The following is a 20448-nucleotide window of genomic DNA, read 5'->3' as shown; positions in this document are numbered from 1 at the left end:
ACCATACATGTAAACCAATATTTTTTTTATATATATATATATATTTTTACATCAGGAATGTATGTTTAAGCTAACAGTTCCCTACTGAAAAGGGCCTGCTTGGTCGAGGTTTAAGGTGGTGTTCCAGCCTGCCATGACTAAAACTTTTTGTATAGCCTCTTTGTTGTATCATTATGCTGCTTGATAAGATAAAACCATGATGTTAATCAAAGTGAGACCATGGACTTGCCACTTTTGTGATAGTTATCCCAACGTGTGGTGATTTATAGTCTTGATCTGTTTCTGCTAGAATCTGCTCCCATCTCTCGCGACCACCAAGCTCCTGTAATTCCAGTATGTCACACAGAGTGAAGTTAATTTCTGGTATACTGCTTAAATCTCTCCGGCATTTAGGACAATCTCTTTTTGCGCCGCAAACGTTACGTGTCCAATATTCCTTGATGCATTTCTGACAAAGGTTATGCCCACAAACTAGTGTAACTGGCTTTGTGAAAATATTAAAACATATCAAGCATTTAAGATTATTTGCGACGAACTTCACGATATCCTCATATAATCCCGACATCACGTCAACAATTGTTTCAGTGGAATCGAAACTGAAACGTCACGCATCACTTATATTTTCGAGGCTAAAGCGTTCATTCGTAGTCGGAACCAAAGTCACAGATGCCATGTTTCCCCACGAACCCTAAACTTCGGACCTCTGAGGGCAACGCATGGGAAGCATTCATAATATGTTACAAAAACACTGAGGTGAGGCGATCAAACATGTGGATCGCGAAACGCCTTCTGTCCTCTATCGTCCTTAAAGGTAATAATAACGCATAGATATTAGGTATGACATTCATAATAACTAATCGTTGCGTGTGCCTTGCAGGTCATCATATGTTTTTGGATTATGAGTTGCACTTATTTATTGTGAGTTATATACAACGTAAAGTATTTTGCTTGATTGTTTTTGTTGAATTAACTTTTCAGTTGGGGCTTAAAAGACAATTGCTAATTTAGAAAATCTTATCAATCTAACTACATAACTTGAGCTGAATTTAGTTGGTTAATGATACTATTGCATTCTGTAGAACTGCGTTATATCTGAATTTGCAGTCCATTCATAATTGATCAACTTTGCAACACTGCTTTTTATTTTACTGTTTTATTGACTATTTTCTGACTAAGTCATTGATTGATTGCAGGGCATTACAGTCTGTTCTGTCGTCCTCCAAGCTCCTTGCCTGCATATGAGCTCAGATTCTTACACTGCACCTGTTGCAGAAAGAGCAGGATAATGGTGTCTGGGTTTGACACCCTGAATGCATCCATTTCTTCTGAATTGTGTCAAGAAAACGACAAACCACTGGACTCATGTTATACTGCAGAGCAGCGTGCTGTCATCCTCCATCACCTCAATACATCCACGGAGTCAGAACTGGCACAGGTCAAACTGCTGCGAGGACGGAAAGCTGTCAACATCATCGACTACAGAACCAGACATGGACCTTTCAACAGTCTGGAGAGTGTAATTAATGTACCCTTAGTGAAACACAAGAGTGCTGTTATAGTCTTCGACTCTATCCTCAAACCAGCTGACAGGAAGGAAAGGAAAAAGGGTAAAGTCCATCTTGCTAAATTTATAAGACCTGAGGTTGACCGAGCTCTCTTGGAGGTGAGGCAAATTCATCTAAACTACTACATTTAATAGCTTTTATGAATGAAGAATTTTGTGCTATGTTTTGTTCTTGAATGTTGCAGGATGCAAGCTCTATCGTGTCCATTGTTTGTGGCACTAATAAAATTGCATGGACACACATGGATCGGGCAAAAACTGTCTTAGACTGGCAGCAAGCGGAGTGCAAGAGCTTTATGAAAGGAACGTATATGGCATCAGATTATTTGAAAGATGTGAGTTTCTAAATTTTGTTATTTTTATGTTAATTAATTTGTAATATTCCTTTTAAATTTGTTGCATATTCTTTTGAGAAAGTAAACCAGCAACTCTTGTGGATTGAAGACGGGGCGGGATTAGGTTCTATGCATCGATTGTTGTTTGGATGGAGGTAGATCTGAATGCATATCTTCATAAAGGGGCAGGGTCTATCCAGAAAAAATGATTGGAGAAACAATTGGCGAAGTCGTTTACTTCGGAAGATCTAGTTTTCATTTTGATTAAAACTTACAGTGTCAACAAATGTTAACAAATTGTTAAAAGATCACAAGCCCAATACAAACACCCACACAATCTTTTTCCTAAATGATCACAATTTGTCTATATCTACTAAACATTTGACAAGTATAATCAGAGCAAAACATTCAGATCTATTCTACATTGGTGTTGCTACTGATCAGGATGCTCCCGATGAGCTGGATGGTGCCTTGCATGATTAACACCGTCATTGGTGTATGAATGGGTGAATGTGAGGCAATATGTAAACCCTTTGGTGGTCATGGGTCTGTTGAAAGCGCTATATATAAATGCAGTTCATTTACCATGAAACAGTCTTTTCAACCACACAGAATCATTATGAGTTTCAGTACTGGGATAAAAGTTTACAGTTTGAATATAAACACTGATGTCTATCAAAATAAGAGTAAATCACCTTTTGAAAGTAACTTGATGCTTCAAATAAAGATTGCATCAATTACATTGTTACACCAGTAGGTGCCAACAATTGACTGCTGAAAACATGTATTTTTCATTGAATCATTTAAATTGAAAATTTATTTGGGATAGATCATGTGGTCATCTGATAGATCATGTGGTGCCGGTCTACAATCTGGTCTGGATATGGGCCGAATCCTGCAGACTATGGTAACCTCAGATAAGGATGAATCAGAAAAACTATTTTTAGCATAGAAGATGCCATTCATCTTGTGATGTAACAAGTAAATTGGATGGTATAGGAAGTATTCCCGATTCAGATTTACCTAATTTGAATGATTAAAATGTAATGCTATGTTATGTGTATGCTAGGTTAAAGGGTTACTTCAGCAATTAGCATTGAGCTTTGTATCAGTAAAAACCCGATAGTATATCTGAATGATCCTAATACACAAACAACTCCAGTCATTTGTGTGCCAGAATGTGTTGGTTTGAGTTCTCCTGTCAACAGGAGTTGCTGGTTTAAATTCTGTGTAGTTACTTTTATGCACCTTACTTGATAGTGATTTTGCACTGGAATAACCACTTTGTATTACAGTGTATATTTTGTCATCCACAGATCTCTACTGTTATTTCAAGCTTTCCTGCTGCTGACTTTTTTTTGGTGGAGAAGCCAAGCATCTCTCCCCAGAATACGTCTCTTTATCCAGTCATGGTCCATCTCCGGACTGTAGAGGCCATGCTATTTGCTTTACTTTCGACATCAAGGGAACCAGGAAGCCCTCCCAAAGTCCTTAACATGTTGCGCACAGCCATTGGCCGCCATTTCGAACTAATAGTGGGAGATTGTCGGACAAGTGGAGCTGAGACAGTGAGAAAAATGATGACTGAGTCTGTAATGAAGCGAGACCCACGTGTTCTTTTTCCTCACGACTTGGTGTTAAAACACAGGAACTCATTTCAGATGAGCAGTAGGAATAGAGGGGAAGAGCTGTGTGATGCTCTTCTGCAAGCTGTTGCGTTTTTCGAACTCCTGCAGGAGTAAATCGCTACTGGATAACTGTCTTATTTGTTGGACTTAATTAGCTGAGTGATTAAGCAAGTTTCTTGAGCATGACATAGGAATTCATTAAGTACATTTATTTCCCTAACTGTGACAAACCAACCTTATAAATGTAATGGTCAAATTAAATCCACTGTAACATAGCATTATACACTTTTATAGTAGTTGTACTATTACAGCCCTGTTAAAATGCAACACTCAGTTTTATGCAGTGGGGGTCATTGCTTTACCTCTGTATCCACTAAGATGGCCCTGAATGAGCTGTTACCATTCTGCACTTGAGCAAGGGACTAAACCCCAGGTTGCTGCTCGAGGGGGAATGCAAAATGTACTGTCCAGTGGGAAAGTAGAGTTAGAGGATTAAAGAATCCAATAAAAAGATTCAAGCTGGTTTGTTGTAATTTTTACATGAGAATGAAACTAAATACAGAAATATAGTGTTCCCTGAGACATTGTTGAAACTTTTAACATGACATGCCTTTTCAAGCACAACAAATAACACACATGATGATTAGAAGAGGCATATATTGTCAACGAAGAGGTTATTTTCTTTTTAGGTTTTTAAATAAAGTCGATTATGCTCACCAAGACTGCATTTATTTCATAAGTTAAAAACAATAATACTGAAACATTACAATGTAATACATTTGAATATATATTCAAAAATATATTCCTTTGATGGCAAAGTAACATTTCCTAAAATAACATAGATATCAATGAATAAACTGCTATATATATATATATATATATATATATATATATATATATATATATATATATATATATATATATATATATACACACACACACACACACACACTCACCTAAATGATTATTAGGAACACTATACTAATACTATTTGACCTCCTTTCGCCTTCAGAACTACCTTAATTCTACGTGGCATTGATTCAACAAGGTGCTGAAAGCATTCTTTAAAAATGTTGGCCCATATTGATAGGATAGCATCTTACAATTGATGGAGATTTGTGGGATGCACATCCAGGGCACGAAGCTCCCGTTCCACCACATCCCAAAGATGCTCTATTGGGTTGAGATCTGGTGACTGTGGGGGCTAGCCTGACAAGCCAGACCCAAATCAAGATGTTTGGTCTGGAAACTCACCATTGACAGGGGTCAATCCGAGGGCGGGATGAACGATTGTCATTCAAACTCCCTCTGCACGCGATAGGATAGCGCTACAACCAACCAGAGCAACGAAGGTTAAAAAACAGAGCTCGTTGATAGATTAAACATTCGCCGTATCCGGTCGGCAAAAGTCCGAACACATCTTCCCTTTTTAAGAATGACTTCAGTGCCGTTCTTTGTTCTTTTCTCAGAGAAAAGCTTAACTCCAAGTCTTCCAGAGTTGTGGTCAAAGCTGATTCGAAAGGCCGCCGTTCGCCAGTTTCTGTGTTTACTAGAAGCACGCAAACGCAACTCAGCCGTCATCATTATGGCCCCGCCCACCGACTCTATACACGATGTGACTGGTCCGGCAAGAGTTTGGCGTTTACAGCTCAGAAGGGTATTGAGAGTTGCTAGACGACACTCGCGGGCAGATTAGATTTGCTGCCGCTAGGGTGCGTCTAGATTTCTAGGCTATGTGGGGGCCATTTTAGTACAGTGAACTCATTGTCATGTTCAAGAAATCAATTTGAAAGGATTTGAGCTTTGTGACATGGTGCATTATCCTGTTGGAAGTAGCTATCAGAAGATGAGTACATGGTGGTCATAAAGGGATGGACATGGCTGGACAGGGGCTACAATTCGGCCCTGGCAAATCCAGCCCATGAGTTCCCCATTAATGTTTTTGCAGGGGTTAGGGCCTTAAATTGGAGTAAATAAATAAAACTGGACAGGGACAAATAATGATAGATGTTACTGGCAATGCAAATAACAAAAGTAATATTGCACTTTTGTCACACAGAAATGTACTTTTACATTTTGTACAATTTTGAGCTAGGATGCAGTAAATTTACTGCTATTAAATTCTGTCATCATTTACTCACCCTCATGTCATTCCAAACCTGTATGACTTAGGCCCCCGTTCACACCGCAAGTCTTAATGCTCAATTCTGATTTTTTGCTCAGATCTGATTTTTTGTTTGGCTGTTCACATTACCTTTTAAAATGTGGCCTATATCTGATTCCAGTGTGAACTGTTTGAGGTTACAAACTAACCCGCATGTGCAGAAGAACAATATCAATGACATCAGACACAGCACGCTGTTGCACTAAAGTACGGGAGGTTATGGAGAAAGTAAGCATTTTCTCTTTTATTTAAAAATGTTTGTGTAATGGAAGCCATAACATTAATGAGCATGTGCTAAAGAGGAGAAGAACGAAAAGAAAGAGAGCAAAATTGGTTATTTTGGCCTTTTGGCACTGAAGCCACGTTTTTCTGTGTCCACGTTCTTCCATTTCATGTGCTATTTTTTCAAAAACAGAGTGGTTACGGTAGGATCCTTCTAGTTTAGCTTGAATTGAAGTATCTCCCCATATACTAATTAGGTCTAACACCTCACTCTCCCTCCACTGACTCGCTCCATCGCTGTTCTCCATATATAGTCAAGTTTTTAAAATTACTGTCTGTGTCTGTTGTGTCTAGGGCTAACTCGCCGGCACATAATTGTGACAAATGTCGATATAGATTGACGTAAAAGTCACATCAAATCCGCCTTGGTTGTTCACACTGCAGCCGAATTGGAAAAAATCAGATCTGGGTCTGATTCAGGACCACATATGTATGTGGTCTAAATCTGATTTGAAAAAATCAGATCTGGGCTAGATTTGAGTGTTCACACTACCTCTGAAGAAGTCTGACCTGGTCACTTGGCCCCAAAAAAATCAGATTTGGGCCACTTTTGCCTGCAGTGTGAACGGGGCCTGCACAAAAGAAGATATTTTGAAGAATGTTGGCAAACAAGCCACTTTGGTTAGGCTACCACTGTATATTGTATGGGGGGAAAAAAACAGACTCAAAGGATTTTATTTTATGTTATACAGAAATGAAAAGGAGAAGTCCCGCACACTATCAACTCGCAATTAAGACTTCTCCTTTTCATTTGATGATAATTGGACTTTTTTGTCCTGCTCTCCTACGCACCTATCACATACAGGTGTGCGACGTTTATGTGATTGATGTTATACAGAAATAAATTAATTCAGGTTTGGAATGACATTAGGGTGAATGGTCACATTTTTGGGTTGAAATACCCCTTTAAAAACAATTTATGTAAGACACTGATATACATTTTTCATGAGGTTCTCATTTAAATAAAATTTAGTTAAATTTCATTAGATCTATTAAAAAGTTAATAAAACATCTAAAGAGAAAAAAGCTTTGTCCTTAATGCATATGGGATATAAGCTTTAAAGCTGTTTTGTTGAATTATAATGACATTTTAACTGAGTTTAACTGCAAGTTTCCTTTAACTGTAAGATCATAGTAGGTCACCGGTCAAACCATGCTCTTCATTACCATGGGTATATGGGTTCTAAAATATATAAACCATATATAATAAACTATTGAATTTGTAATAAATAAATCTTGTAAACACATGTAGAAAATATAAAAACAGCCTCTATAAAAGTAATTTAAATACATTTCTTCCAAAGCACCATATTTCTTCACTGTTAGTAGCTGCAAGGTGTGTGTGCTTGAGTGAAAAGTTTGTAGTTGTGTGTGTTGCTGTTTCACTTTACCTCTCTCTCTTAGGCCTGTCTATTCAGAAGACAAACCAATGGGCCGCTGTCCCTGCAGGATAATGGGCCAGTCAGTGGGAAATAAAAAACCTTGTATTGGCCCCAAGGTGCGTCAGCCCACTGGGAAAATGCCCGGTATGCCAGATTACCAGTCCAGCCCTGGAAATGGTCAGAAACAATGCTCAGGTTGGCCGTGGCATTTAAACAATGCCCAATTGGCACTAAGGGGCCTAAAGTGTGCCAAGAAAACATCCCCCACACCATTACACCACCACCACCAGCCTCCACAGTCGTAACAAGGCATGATGGATCCATGTTCTTATTCTTTTTACACCAAATTCTGACTCTATCATCTAAATGTCTCAGAAATCGAGACTCATCAGACCAGGCAACATTTTTCTAGTTTTCAACTGTCCAATTTTGGTGAGCTTGTGCAAATAGTAGCCTCTTTTTTCTATTTGTAGTCGAGATGAGTGGTACCCGGTGGGGTCTTCTGCTGTTATAGCCCATCCGCCTCAAGGTTGTGCGTGTTGTGGCTTCACAAATGCTTTGCTGCATACCTCTGTTTTAATGAGTGGTTATTTCAGTCAAAGTTGCTCTTCTATCAGCTTGAATCAGTCTGCCCATTCTCCTCTGACCTCTAGCATCAACAAGGCATCGCCCACAGGACTGCCGCATACAGGATGTTTTTCCCTTGCTGCGCATGCAGCGCATTTTTCAAAAATAAAATAAAAAATATATCACGGGGGAGCATAGCCCTGGAACCTGCCTAGGGAGAGCACCTCCACATAATAAATCCCAATTTAACCACTGAGTGTGTATATATATATATATATACACTCCTGAACAAAATCTAAAGACCAGGGGATGCATTGCAAGTTTTACACATTTCGCACTCACTAGTGGATCATAACCGGGTTGTAAGTGCTGCTTCAAAATTCCAAAAGAAGAAACAGAAGCAAGAGACAAAAAATAGAGAGTAGGCAAATTAGTGAAAACTGTATTTAAACTCAAACAGGCCGTTCATCAGCTGATCAAAAGTGTAAGACCATAGCCATAAAAAGGTCAAATCTGGACAAAAATATGGCTTTCATGTCATTGTTCTTCAAGCAGTCATACTGTCAAGATCTCCTGATGGTAAAGGCAAAAAGGCTTTCTCTCTTTGAACGTGGCAGGATTGTTGAGCTGCACAAGCAAGGCCTTTCGCAATGCGCCATCGCTACCAAGGTTGGACGCAGTAAGACAGTCATTTTACATTTCTTTAAAAATCCTGAGAGTTATGGGACAAAAAAGTCAAGTGGTAGACCCAAAAAGATTTCACCTGCACTGATCCGCAGGATCCGACGGGTTGTTCGTGAAGACACGGGTCGATCCTCAACCCAAATTAAGGCCCTTACTGATGCTGACTGCAGCCCAATAACCATAAGACGTCATCTGCTAGAGAAGGGCTTCAAGAACAAAAATGCATGACAAGGATATCCCACCTGAGATATTTTCTACGCAGCACAGTGGAGGAGGCTCCATCATGATCTGGGGTGCTTTTTCCTTCAATTAAATGGGAAAATGGAACTTCAGGTTGTGCAGGGGCGTCAAACGGCGACTGGCTATGTGGATCTGTGGCAGCGGGCCGGGCATCCCTCTTGACCGAGGGCCCCCGTCTGTGCGTTAATGACTGGGTCTTTCAACAGGACAACGCTGCAATTCAAAAAGCCTGCCTGACAAAGGACTTCTTCCAGGAGAATAACGTTGCTCTTCGGGACCATCCTGCGTGCTCCCCTGATCTAAATCCCATTGAGAACATTTGGGGTGATGGCAAGGGAAGTTTACAAAAATGGACGTCAGTTTCAGACCGTGGATGCCCTTTGAAGTCATCTTAACCACATGGAGCAACCAGCCTCCTGGAAATAGTCGCATCAAGCATGCCGAAACGAGTTTTTAAAGTGAACAAAAAGAACGGTGGGACTACTCACTACTGAGTCCTTTTTTTAACACTTTTAGTACTGTTGTGCATTTATTTTTGGGCTATGGTCTTAAACTTTTGATCAGCTGATGAACGGCCTGTTTGAGTTTAAATACAGTTTTCAATAAATTGCCTACTCTCTATTTTTTGTCTCTTGCTCCTGTTTCTTCTTTTGGCATTTTGAAACAGCACTTACAACCCGGTTATGATCCACTAGTGCGAAATGTAAAGTATCATGTTTAGGATCATGCACGTTCTCTGCATCAGCTTATTCTGCATACTCCGCTACTTTAAGGCACCTTTATAGGTCTTCATGGTCTTTGACCTGAACATCCTTTGTCTGCGTCTTTCTGTAGTTTCATGTTAAATAAACCCTTTACTAATTCTGTGGCATTATATAAAATATTTATATCACAGGATTTAATGGTAACTGATTTTATACATCCACAAATAAAACCAGTTGGTTCAAAATAAAAACGTGGCCTCAAAACTGGTTATTTCGGACACTGATGGCACTTGATGTTTAGTATGAAATGCACTGAATTTGAACTCAGACATTTCTAAATGTGACCTAATAAGTAGCCAAATACATACATATGTATATCTAATATGAATGGTACTGATGTGCATAATGAGAATTATGCACAGTCATTTTTCCTTTGAGGTACTAGTGAAAATTCCCAATGAGTAAAATATTTTTACAAATAAAAGTTATACATATTTATTTCACAAGAATAAATTCTTATATCAGACTTTACATATATTTCTGTAACCATTTACAAACACAAGTCATATTCCTGTCACAATACAGTAAACAGTTTCGAAGAGGTTTTCTAGAGCTGCATGTCAGTCACACATCAAGGGAAATCCAAAGCCATAAGCTCCAGCATGCTTCTGGGCAGGTCAAGGCTTGAGAGGTAGTGTGAACGTCTGAGTGAGAGAGTGAGAGTGAGAGAGTGAGAGTGAGAGAGTGAGAGAGTGAGAGAGTGAGAGAGAGAGAGAGAGAGAGAGAGAGAGAGAGAGAGAGAGAGAGAGAGAAAAGAAGCAAATTTTAATGATAAAAAAAGGGATCTCAAAGATTTGCTGTACAATTTCGTTACTATAAAGAATTAGAAATTTCAGTTTCACAGTACAACTCTACAGTGGCACATTCATGATATACATGAACCATGCACAAATTCAAATACCTGATTGAGTGCTGTTCTTTAGCTCTCTCTGATCTACAGATTGAGCGCAGAGTGGGTAGGTAGTCCATGGAAAGAGCAGGTTTATTACCATGACAACAGACCTTTTTGCTGGAGATCAGTATGGATACAATTTCCTTGCGCTTCTGGACACGACTGAAAAAAGTCAAATCACATACCACAGGATATTAGCATACTGCCACACATAGATAAGTTAAAGCTTCTTGTATTTAACACAACACACACCTAGGTGCACAGAATTTGCAGTGACACAATTTGAGGTTTTTGTTGTCAGATGGCAGAGAAAGGGCACAAGTAATTTGTTCCCATCTCTCTGTAGACAACTTCTCTCCCAGTCTCACAGCTTTTGTCCAGATCCTTGAGAGTTCAGTCCGGCATTGAACAAAACCCAAACCTTCCACAATGGCCAATATCTGTGAGGAATTTTCAAAACATTGTCCTATCTGCTCCTCTCTTGGTAAGTCCAATAAGCTATCCTTCAGTGTGCCGCCCATCCAACCAACAAGTTCCGGTTTGCAATGTTCAGTTCCACTGAGATATGGTCTTTGTAAATATGCATCCAGAAAAGACATGTTGTCAAAAAACTTTGAAATGCACACCAAATGCTGAAAAACCAGCATGAGTGTCTTATCTTGTCCATGGACATCGTTTTCTGAGGCCAAATGATTAGTTTGCTTTGAGGGAACTGAGAAAGGTGTAAGGTCTGAATGTTGGTAAGAAATATTTTTAGGCCCACAAGATGACAAACGCTTTTTTCCTCTGCATGTAGAAAGCCTGCCTGGCTTAGCCTCGTGTAAATTTGCAGAGGTCTGTAACATCAAGCCTTTGACTGTCTTTTCTCCTTTAGTCTTGGGATTTACTGACTCTTGCTGATGAGAGGATTGAGATGTGAAATGTGGGGAAAATAGTCTTTCGATGTTGGAATACAGTAGGCCTCCTCCTGTTTTCTCTGCCAGGATCTCCAGCCATCTGCTTTTTTCCAGCTCGGTCCATGATCCACACTGCGTAATTTAAGCCACAATACAAGCATTAGGTCTATTACTGTGAGGTCTACAAGCTCTGTGAGACTAACAGCATAAAGTGAGGTCCACTTTGATGCTTGTTAAAGGTCCTGGTCTTCGCGATTCCATCTTTCAAACTTTATTTAGTGTGTAATGTTGCTGTTAGAGCATAAATAATACCTGTAATAATATTATAAAGCTCAAAGTTCAATGCCAAGCGAGATATTTTATTTAACAGAAGTTCCCTTTCAAAGCATACAGCGAATGGCCGGTTGGGACTACACAATTAACAACAACTTTTTTCCAGGACGTTTGCCATAAAAGGTAACTAAGAAATAGGTCTATAATTTTAGCCCAAGAATGGATCAAGATTGGTTGAGAGATGTGGTTGAACAACAGCTTGTTTAAAACAAATTGGAACCTCACCAGATGTTAGTGATTTGTTAATTATAGAAAGCACACAAGGGCCAATGTTGTCAATAACACTTTTTAAATAAAGCAGTGAGTACCACATCCAGAGGACTAGAGGAGGACTTTAGGACTGGAGCTAATTAGTTCAGTGAGATGTTATATGAGAAAAATTCTCCTGGGTTATTGGCCTGGAGGTACAAGCTATCGGAAAGACAATAATGTTATTAATGAAAAAAATAAGTAGAAAAGTATTAAAGGCTTACTTTTAAATAGTAAAGGTGGCTTACTTTAAGTGTATTCTTGAGAATTTGTAGTTCCGATCTCCCTCCACCACTACAGACCCAGAGCTGAAGCTGGAGTATACTCTGTCTGATATCCCCCTTATTCTGACACAACAAAAAAGCCATGTCTTCTGGATCAGTCCGCATGTTCTCCACCACACACAGGCACTGCAGATAGCTCCTGATGGTTTGCTGAGTTTAAAATTATACATATCATTACTAGTTCAAATAATTATGTAATTAATCAAAGTAATAATGCCATAAATAAAAATAATTGCATTCAAAATTTGCTATTGTGAAAAAAAAAGGTGACTGGTTTTTCTCACCAGTGAAGGAGTTTGGAAATGGATTTCATCAAAATGGCCCTTAAGTCTTTTGCCAAATAATGGGTCTGAAAGGAAGCAACACACACACACACACATATGTATAATGTGTGTGTATATTTATATTATATTATATATATAATGTATTTATATGTGTGGGCGGGCATGTTTTTATGACATATGAGGACACGGGTATGACATAGGTATTACAAGGAGAGGGTGAAATATGAGGACATTGACCATGCCCCCCAAATCATACAGGATGAGTTTTTTTTTTTAATTAAAAATGCAGAATGTTTCCTGTGATGGGTAGGCTTAAGGGCATGGGCAGTGTCAGGGGATAGAAAATAAGGTTTGTACAGTATAAAAACCATTACGCCTATGGAATGTCCTCATATGTCACAAAACAAACGAGTGTGTGTGTGTGTGTGTGTGTGTGTGTGTGTGTGTGTGTGTGTGTGTGTGTGTGTGTGTGTGTGTGTGTGTGTGTGTGTGTGTGTGTGTGTGTGTGTGTGTATGTATGTATGTATATATATATATATATATTTATATATATATATATAAAAATGTGTATAGTAAATGGAATAAATTGTTTCTCACCATTGGTTGTCAGAATTATTGGTCTTTTGGTTGTGCTCATGAAAGTCCTAATAGCTGCAAGAAATCCAACATCTTCAGGAAAAATGACATCAACCTGGGGTACACATTTGCCATTGGAAGCACAGAATTCATTAAATTATATATATTAATAAAAAGATAATTTAAAAACATTTCCGATTCTTTCATACCCAGTCTGCACAGTTAAGATGCAAATTTCACTCTTTACCTCCTCAAACAGAATGAGTGACATGGGGATTGTTTGGTTCTGCCCGACTGACGTAGGATCTTTAGAAGAACACATTAATTCCTTATCTCCTTGTCTCTTGCTCTTAAAACCAGACCATGAACTCTGAAGTCTACCTGGTTTCAGTTCGACCGCTGTTGTAATCAGATGAATAATCAAAATAATGACAACGATTTATCTATTGCATGCTCCATCATTATTCTTCAGACATTACATGTCTTATACAATTCTTGCTTATTTTCCCCAGACAAAGCAGATACATTATTAAATGCTTTCGTGAAACAGGCCCATTTTTCAAGTTCTTATAAAATATGGCTAAAATGGTCTAGTACACTTACCATGAATACAGCGTTCAGGACCAGAGGTTTTACCTGCAGATTTTTTGCTACTCAACTTGAAGTAGTGAGTGAGTTTTACAGGTTGTGGTTTACCGCTTAGACAAGAAACACTAGGAGAACTTAAAGTCTCCTTAGATGAAGTAGCCTTTCTATTGGCTTTATCACCTGTGGAAAAAGGGGAGACGTAGTCAATGTTTTCAAAATTATTCGGATTGAATAAACAGAATTATGTATTTATCCCCTTTTAATCATATTGGTTATGCATTTGAGAATCCATGAGACATTTTGTGCAAGACAATATCAACTGGTGAACCAACAATTCATACTGCATAAAGAAGTTCACTCACAAGGTGGAGGTTTAATTTTGCTTTGGTTAATGATTTCAGGATTGAGGGTTTTAACTCTCTGTATGTCCACCTGATAAGACTGAGTTGCTTCAGTCAGCTGTGATAGAATGAGACGACCACAACGCAGGACTGAGCTATTCACTTCAAACACCTAGGTGACCATGGTACGGAGGAAAACGTCATTATGGCTGGTTAAACAGACAGATCAGATTATGCTTATTGTGATAAAAGCACTGATATAATAAACATATTGCACTGAGACCTTGAATCCCAGCTCTTGCGCACAGGCATAAACAGCAGCCGTTTTGCCCACTCCTGATGGACCGATCATGAGCACTGTGTTACACAGCTCTCTCTCATGATCTATGGATACAGTATCGCCCTTAAAATCACCACAGTCCCACGATTCTACTGGAATAGAAGTTTTTACACATTTTTTTCAAAAAATACATGCTTGACAAATGAGAAATTATATTTTATTGCAATAACTGCAGATGCTCTGGCAATTACATACCATTGCCGTTTTCTTTTTTCATCCTCCTTTCTTCTTGTCGTCTTCTCCTCTCCTCAATGTCTGCTCTTATTTTCCATTCTTTTAACCAGCTGTCATTGAAAGAATTAACAAAATGAGATGCACTTCTGTTTGTCAGCATAGCCTAGTATATTCATAATGTGGCCATTATTATTATGCGTAGTAAAATACTTGAGACAATTTTTATTTTTAGTGACATACTAATTATATAAAGTTCCTCTAGTCTAAAACAGTGGTTCTCAAAGATTTTTGACTGAATATTCCCCATAACAATATTCGGATGACCCCACTCCTCATTTAGGCAAATAAGTTTCCTCTGTTAGCAATACGTTCTTCATTTTTAACTTAGGAGCGTTCAGAGAATAAAATAAGTAGCTATTTTAGTTATAAATATCACTATAAAGGTTTACAGAGATTCGCTTCACAAAAAGGTTTCATTTGTTAAAATTAGTTACTTAGCAACTATATAAGTTCATGATATCATGAACTAACAATGTACTTCTCCATTTATCGTAATGAACATTTCAACATTAACATGTTTTTGGGTTAACAACTAGGCTATATCTAAAATGAATGCAGTGGCATTTCACCTGTGTAGTTGTCCTACTGATGTGGGGTTGCCAATAACTTCGCTAGAATGTTGAGGTTTATATTTATCTGTCCAGAGAACATCCACTCGTTGTAGACAACTGGGCCATGGGTCCTGATGAACAGACTCATTCTGCATTGGTTCAGATACAACAGCACGGCATGCACTTTGTTGCTGTCTGTATTTTGTTCGGCTCAGTCTGCTTCTGTATTTTTCACAAGTGTATGTCAAACTATCTGAAAATTGCTCAGAATTTGACTTGGCAGAAATAAGTCTGCCTTTGTTTGTCCTGTGACTTTTATATGTACTGTCACACATCTGTTCTTGCAACTCTCGTTTTCTCTTTCTCTGGACAGATGAGGCTGAAGGATGCTTGGAATCGTCTGTTTTTTCTGCTTCTGAAAATGTATGGCAGTACAACATGGAAAAACTTGCATCAATAAAAGTAAAAAATAAAAACCTTTCACAAAACAAAGCATATCCCACATCCTGAAAAAGTTAAAAGTAACTCAGACATTTGTCCTGATGATTGGTCTTAGTTTAAGTTATATTAATAAACATCTTGATGTTTCCTAGCTTTATAATGGCAGTGAACGGTGAAGCTCAAAAAAAACCATCCATTATAAAAGTAATCCACACAGCTCCAGGGGTTAATAAAGGCCTTCTGAAGTGAATCGATGAGTTTTTGTAAGAAAAAAAATCCATATTTAAAACTTGGATAAATTTTTTTTTAACTTCAAACTTGAGCAATATTGACTGCCATTATAAAGCTAATCAAGTCATATAATTACTATAATTTAAATGAGCCTTTCTGTGGTTTGTGATCTCTCTAGTATTAGAAACTAGCAGCAGCGTGATGTATGGGTGGATGGGCGTGCTATGTTGTTCTTCGACCCATTGGGTACAGCCTGAAAAAACAGAAATGATATGCAGCTGTAGCACTGTGTACTTTTTTCACGTTGCAGAATGAAAAATAAAATCTGAAAACATACCTGCACGTTTTTATTTTAGAGTAATTTTATAGATAAAGAACATATTAATTTGTATGTACATGCATCTTAAGGATACCTAATTTTGAGTGTGAGGTGGGGGCGGCACGATCGTGCTCTGCCTAGAGCGGCATTTGAGCTAGCGCCGGCCCTGGGTACAGGGAGTATAAAAAGTCGACATACCCCTAATAAAACTGCAGTTTTTTGAAATACGAAAAAACATTTTTTGAATACTTTATCCTTCAAGTCATGTTAGATGTTTTTCCACTTTTAATGTAATAGTGAAACCAATTAAATTCATGTAACAAACAGAAAATGATGTGGAAATAATCACATGATTATTTTTCTTAAACCATAACCACACTCTCTACTATGATTAGGCACATACTTCTTTCTTTTTACTGCCCTGAATGAGAAAGTGGATTGTTCAAAGGCAATTTCCTTAAATTTAACTAAACCGTCACTGCTAATGGTGGATGGATGCCCTGGTTTTCCTAGAATTGTCTTTACAGAAATTCACACAATGTTAGGTGGTGGCGCAAGATCATTAATTAATTTACACATCAACTGCATCCCTACTATATTTTTACTGTCAAACCTGCAATGATAACTCCTTGTTTTTTTTTTTGTTTTTTTTGTCTAAAACTTTCACAGCTTGTTTAAAAATAATATAATGGTTTCAATGTGTGCAGAATCATTGTGTGCATAAAGAATTTAGCAGCAGCCAAAGGTAACTGATGCCTGATGACACATCTATAAACCTTTTATATTAACAAATATAACAAAGATCTTTTGCTTCCTCTTTAAAATATTGAGAGGTAGGCTGCAAACATCTATTTGTTGGTTAAAAACCTGTTTATTTTTTACGGTCTATGGGAAAAACATGTCTACTTCCTACCCGCCGGACTCTCATCCTCAGCTGCAGTTCTCTTCCTCAAGAGAAGAGTGAGAAACCTGTGGATGGGAAACTGCAAATTGAGCATCTGAATCTCTTCCAGAAACTCACTGCTGATTTCATTGTGAAATTCACTTCTCCAGCCAGACATCTGGGAATAAAAATAAACAAAGACTGAACAAGCTATTTACTGCTAACGTACACGCTACAAAATAATCAACAATATATGCTCTCTGGTTCACTATGTGGGAACTCTCCATAGACATAATGTATACTGTAAAAACCATATATTCTATCCCCTTACACTAATCCTACCCCTTAACTTACCCATCACATACACACAAAAAATATCTGCATTTTTACCATTTCAAAAAACTCATTCTGTATAATTTATAAGCTGGTTTCCTGTGTGCATACAGGTTAAAGTCCCCGTGCATGTGGAGAGAGAGAGAGAGAGAGAGAGAGAGAGAGAGAGAGAGAGAGAGAGAGAGAGAGAGAGAGAGAGAGAGAGAGGTCCTTAAATCAGTGAAACCGCTTTAAGCAGACCCACCATTTCTCTGAGGATTTTGACATTTGTTGATTCACAGATGTGCCGAGTCCGAGGCGTGATGGGAGTCAGGACTTGGCTAACATCCTGATGTTTTGCGCTCCCTGGGAATTGTCCAACGTTAACTTCCGGCTGATCCAGCAAACGGCCCCCCTCACAGGTGTTTATTCGTACCTTAGCTGCAGAATGGTCAGTGCTCCTACTTGAGCCACGTTCTCTCTCTGTAGGAATGGAGACATACTGCAAACCCATATTGCTGCGCATCCTCTTTAATGTCAGTTTATTGCGTTTCTGAGATCCCTTTGTACAAACTTCATTTTGCATTTTATAAACTTTTTGCACTGCTTGAGAATGGTGCCCTTCATTTCTTATGCTTTCTGTGAGAAGATCTGAATGGGCTTTGTCGTCGGTAGTTATAGCATTATCTGCAAATAATTTTCCTTTACAGTTAATAAAAATAACCTCACGAGATGCATTGGACTCCGGGTTCTCAGTCATGTGGGTGAGACCGCAGTCAGTAAAATGCTCCACTCCTTTGTGTGTTTTTGTTAGTTTCAGCCTGTTGTGTTTTGGGTGTGCCTGGGTTTTGCATTTGATGTCCGTCTCCAGGTTCTCAGCATGGAATGTCCTTATGTCGGAGATACTTTCGGAAGAGTTCTTGGCTCTAGTAGGCCGAGGTAGAAAAAACGGCGTTTCCATGTTATAGATATAATCCATTCCTAATTTCCTACAGTTAACACTTTTTATCGAACACAGTTGTATCTTCATGTATCCTAGTTAACAGTTCCCATTTCTCGTTTAGGATAAAAACATCCTAGCTAGCTCTACATTAATGAAGAATAACGTGCGCATTTTGTGCATTGTTAAGCTTTTAAAATCACAAGATTTTAAACTGATTTGTAGTAGAGACGGTTTAATATTAAATCTCGCGCCAAGCAGAAGGACGATTTCTCTTGGGCTGCGTGCCTGCGTCATCTTTATGCCTTCTTACGTATGACGTTCAATCCGCCGTTTAACCAATTGGGTTTCGGCAGAACAAAAGTGGACGTTTCTAAACTTATGGGTGTTTTCAAACTGATGGGTGTTTATAAATCACGCAATGAAAATGATCCCCTTTACCCGACCCCACCCCTAAACCCTGCCCACATTTTTTCCCTCTGCTTCTGGATTATGTCTTAATATCCATAAGTGTGAGCTTTTATCTATAAAAGATTGTACTGATGTTAAAATTTGTGACATCCCAGTCAAATCTGAAGTTAAATATTTAGGTATTATTATATGTAAAGATCAGAAAAAGAGAACAAAGCTTAATTTTGAACCTCTTATTCTCTCTATCCGACGCAAACTGAATTCTTGGTTACAACGATCTGTCAATAAATAACCGGTAGAGTTTTACTTTCTAAGGCAGATGGTTTATCTCGGGTTATCTATCCTGCTATGGTACTGGATGTTTCAGTGGAAATTTGTAGAACGCTGGATAAAATTATAGTCGATTTTGTTTGGAATTCTAAAACTCAATTAAAAAAAGTGTTATGTTAGCTAATCGGGCTATGGGGGGGGGGGGGGGGGGGTGAGTTAGTGGATTTTTCTACTCTTTATAATTCCTTTAAAGTGAAATGGATAAAAATAACTGGATTAAATAACCCCACATCCTGTTGGAATTTTATTCCAAATCATATATTTAATTCAGCTGGAGGTTTACATTTTTTATTGCGCTGCAATTTTGACATCTCTAAAATACCTTTAGTTTTATCTTTTTTTCATAAACAGGCTTTAATAAGTTGGTCACTTATATATAATTATAATTTTTCTCCACATACCTACTTTATTTGGAATAATAAAAATATTAGATATAAAAATAAATCTCTTTTTTTTCCGCAATTGGTTTGATAAAAATATATTTTTAGTTAGTCAGCTTTTAGATGATCGTGGTGTTCTTTTTACTTATGAACAATTCATGCAAAAATTATCTTTTCCAGTCCCCCCAAGAGAATATGCCATTGTGTTTGGTGCAATTCCCGATTGTATTATACCTTTAGTAAAGTCTGGCCCTAAAGGTTCTTTAGACTCTCTTCTTTTTGACAACACTAAATTATTTGTTGACCAAACTCTTTTCATTACTATGTCAAACAAAGTCATTCGTTCAGTTATTAATAGATCTCAAATTTCTTTACCTGCTTGTGTGAGTTTTTGGAATAACATATTTAGTGATATAGAATGGGAAGCGTTTTGGCTTCTTCGACAAAAGTTCTTCTTATCTAACAAAGTTGTTGAAGTTTCTATTAAAATTATCCATAATTGTTATCCAACAAATTATAAAATTGCTAAGTTTAATAATAGTATTTCACCCAATTGCTTTTTTTGCCTTCAGTATGAAGAGACGATTAATCACTTATTTTGGGACTGTACTTACTGTAAAGTCTTTTGTATTGATTTTTCAAATTTTGTAAAAAAATATTTATATCCAGACTTTTGTATAACCCCCAAGGTTGTGTTTTTTGGTTATTCTCTGAATTTAGACCCTTCTCATTGTAAATTTATTATTAATTTACTGCTTTATTGTGCTAAATTTTACATTCATAAATGTAAATAAAATAAAAAAAAACTCCCTACTTCTTTATTTTCAGGAAAGATTTTGATATGTATGTAAATTCTTTAAGAAATTCCAATAATTGTATTGCATGTAAGACTCTTTCTTGGTGTAAGTCCTTTAAGCTTATATAGCTTGCTTTTGGATTTTTGTATGTAACCCTCATTGTTCTTTTGTCCTTTGTAATTGTGTTGTTCGTTTGCATAAAAAAAAAAAAAAAAAAAATTCCCTG

General features: G+C 37.8%; 3 protein-coding genes across 8 annotated transcripts in view; 1 reads left to right on the top strand and 2 right to left on the bottom strand.

Annotated features, from left to right (window-relative positions):
- LOC137094141 (mitochondrial Rho GTPase 1-A-like) overlaps positions 1 to 701 on the bottom strand; it is a 37584-nt gene extending 36883 nt beyond the window's left edge. For 4 of the 5 annotated variants that reach the window (XM_067459450.1, XM_067459452.1, XM_067459455.1 and 1 more), the window contains exon 1: positions 230 to 701. In XM_067459450.1, coding sequence (XP_067315551.1) covers positions 230 to 565 — 336 coding nt within the window. In that variant the 5' untranslated portion in view covers positions 566 to 701. The remainder of the gene's footprint in view (positions 1 to 229) is intronic. The other variant, XM_067459453.1, reaches the window with a different exon arrangement.
- tefm (transcription elongation factor, mitochondrial) lies at positions 655 to 4243 on the top strand. The gene is made up of 4 exons (XM_067459487.1): positions 655 to 811; positions 1194 to 1663; positions 1750 to 1899; positions 3216 to 4243. The coding sequence occupies exons 1-4, from the start codon at positions 667 to 669 to the stop codon at positions 3639 to 3641; spliced, it is 1191 nt and encodes a 396-aa protein (XP_067315588.1). The 5' UTR covers positions 655 to 666; the 3' UTR covers positions 3642 to 4243.
- Positions 4244 to 10103: 5860 nt separating this feature from the next.
- Positions 10104 to 18342, bottom strand: atad5b (ATPase family AAA domain containing 5b). 2 transcript variants are annotated; one of them, XM_067459448.1, is made up of 14 exons: positions 17630 to 18342; positions 17083 to 17230; positions 15197 to 15593; positions 14589 to 14677; positions 14337 to 14485; positions 14075 to 14225; positions 13728 to 13892; positions 13372 to 13523; positions 13146 to 13239; positions 12549 to 12613; positions 12229 to 12414; positions 10755 to 11530; positions 10512 to 10664; positions 10104 to 10254 (listed from the first exon to the last, which is right to left on the bottom strand). In XM_067459448.1, exons 1-14 carry the CDS (start codon positions 18323 to 18325, stop codon positions 10182 to 10184), a joined length of 3294 nt encoding a protein of 1097 aa, XP_067315549.1. In that variant the 5' UTR covers positions 18326 to 18342; the 3' UTR covers positions 10104 to 10181. The 2 variants fall into 2 exon arrangements, with proteins under 2 accessions (XP_067315549.1, XP_067315550.1); XM_067459449.1 differs by having other exon boundaries at positions 14337 to 14482.
- Between the last annotated feature and the right edge of the window lie 2106 nt (positions 18343 to 20448).

This window comes from Pseudorasbora parva, chromosome 12, assembly GCF_024679245.1.
Source record: "Pseudorasbora parva isolate DD20220531a chromosome 12, ASM2467924v1, whole genome shotgun sequence".
NCBI lineage: Eukaryota > Metazoa > Chordata > Actinopteri > Cypriniformes > Gobionidae > Pseudorasbora > Pseudorasbora parva.
Note: the sequence above shows the minus strand (reverse complement) of the source record. Positions and strands in the feature narration are given on the sequence as shown.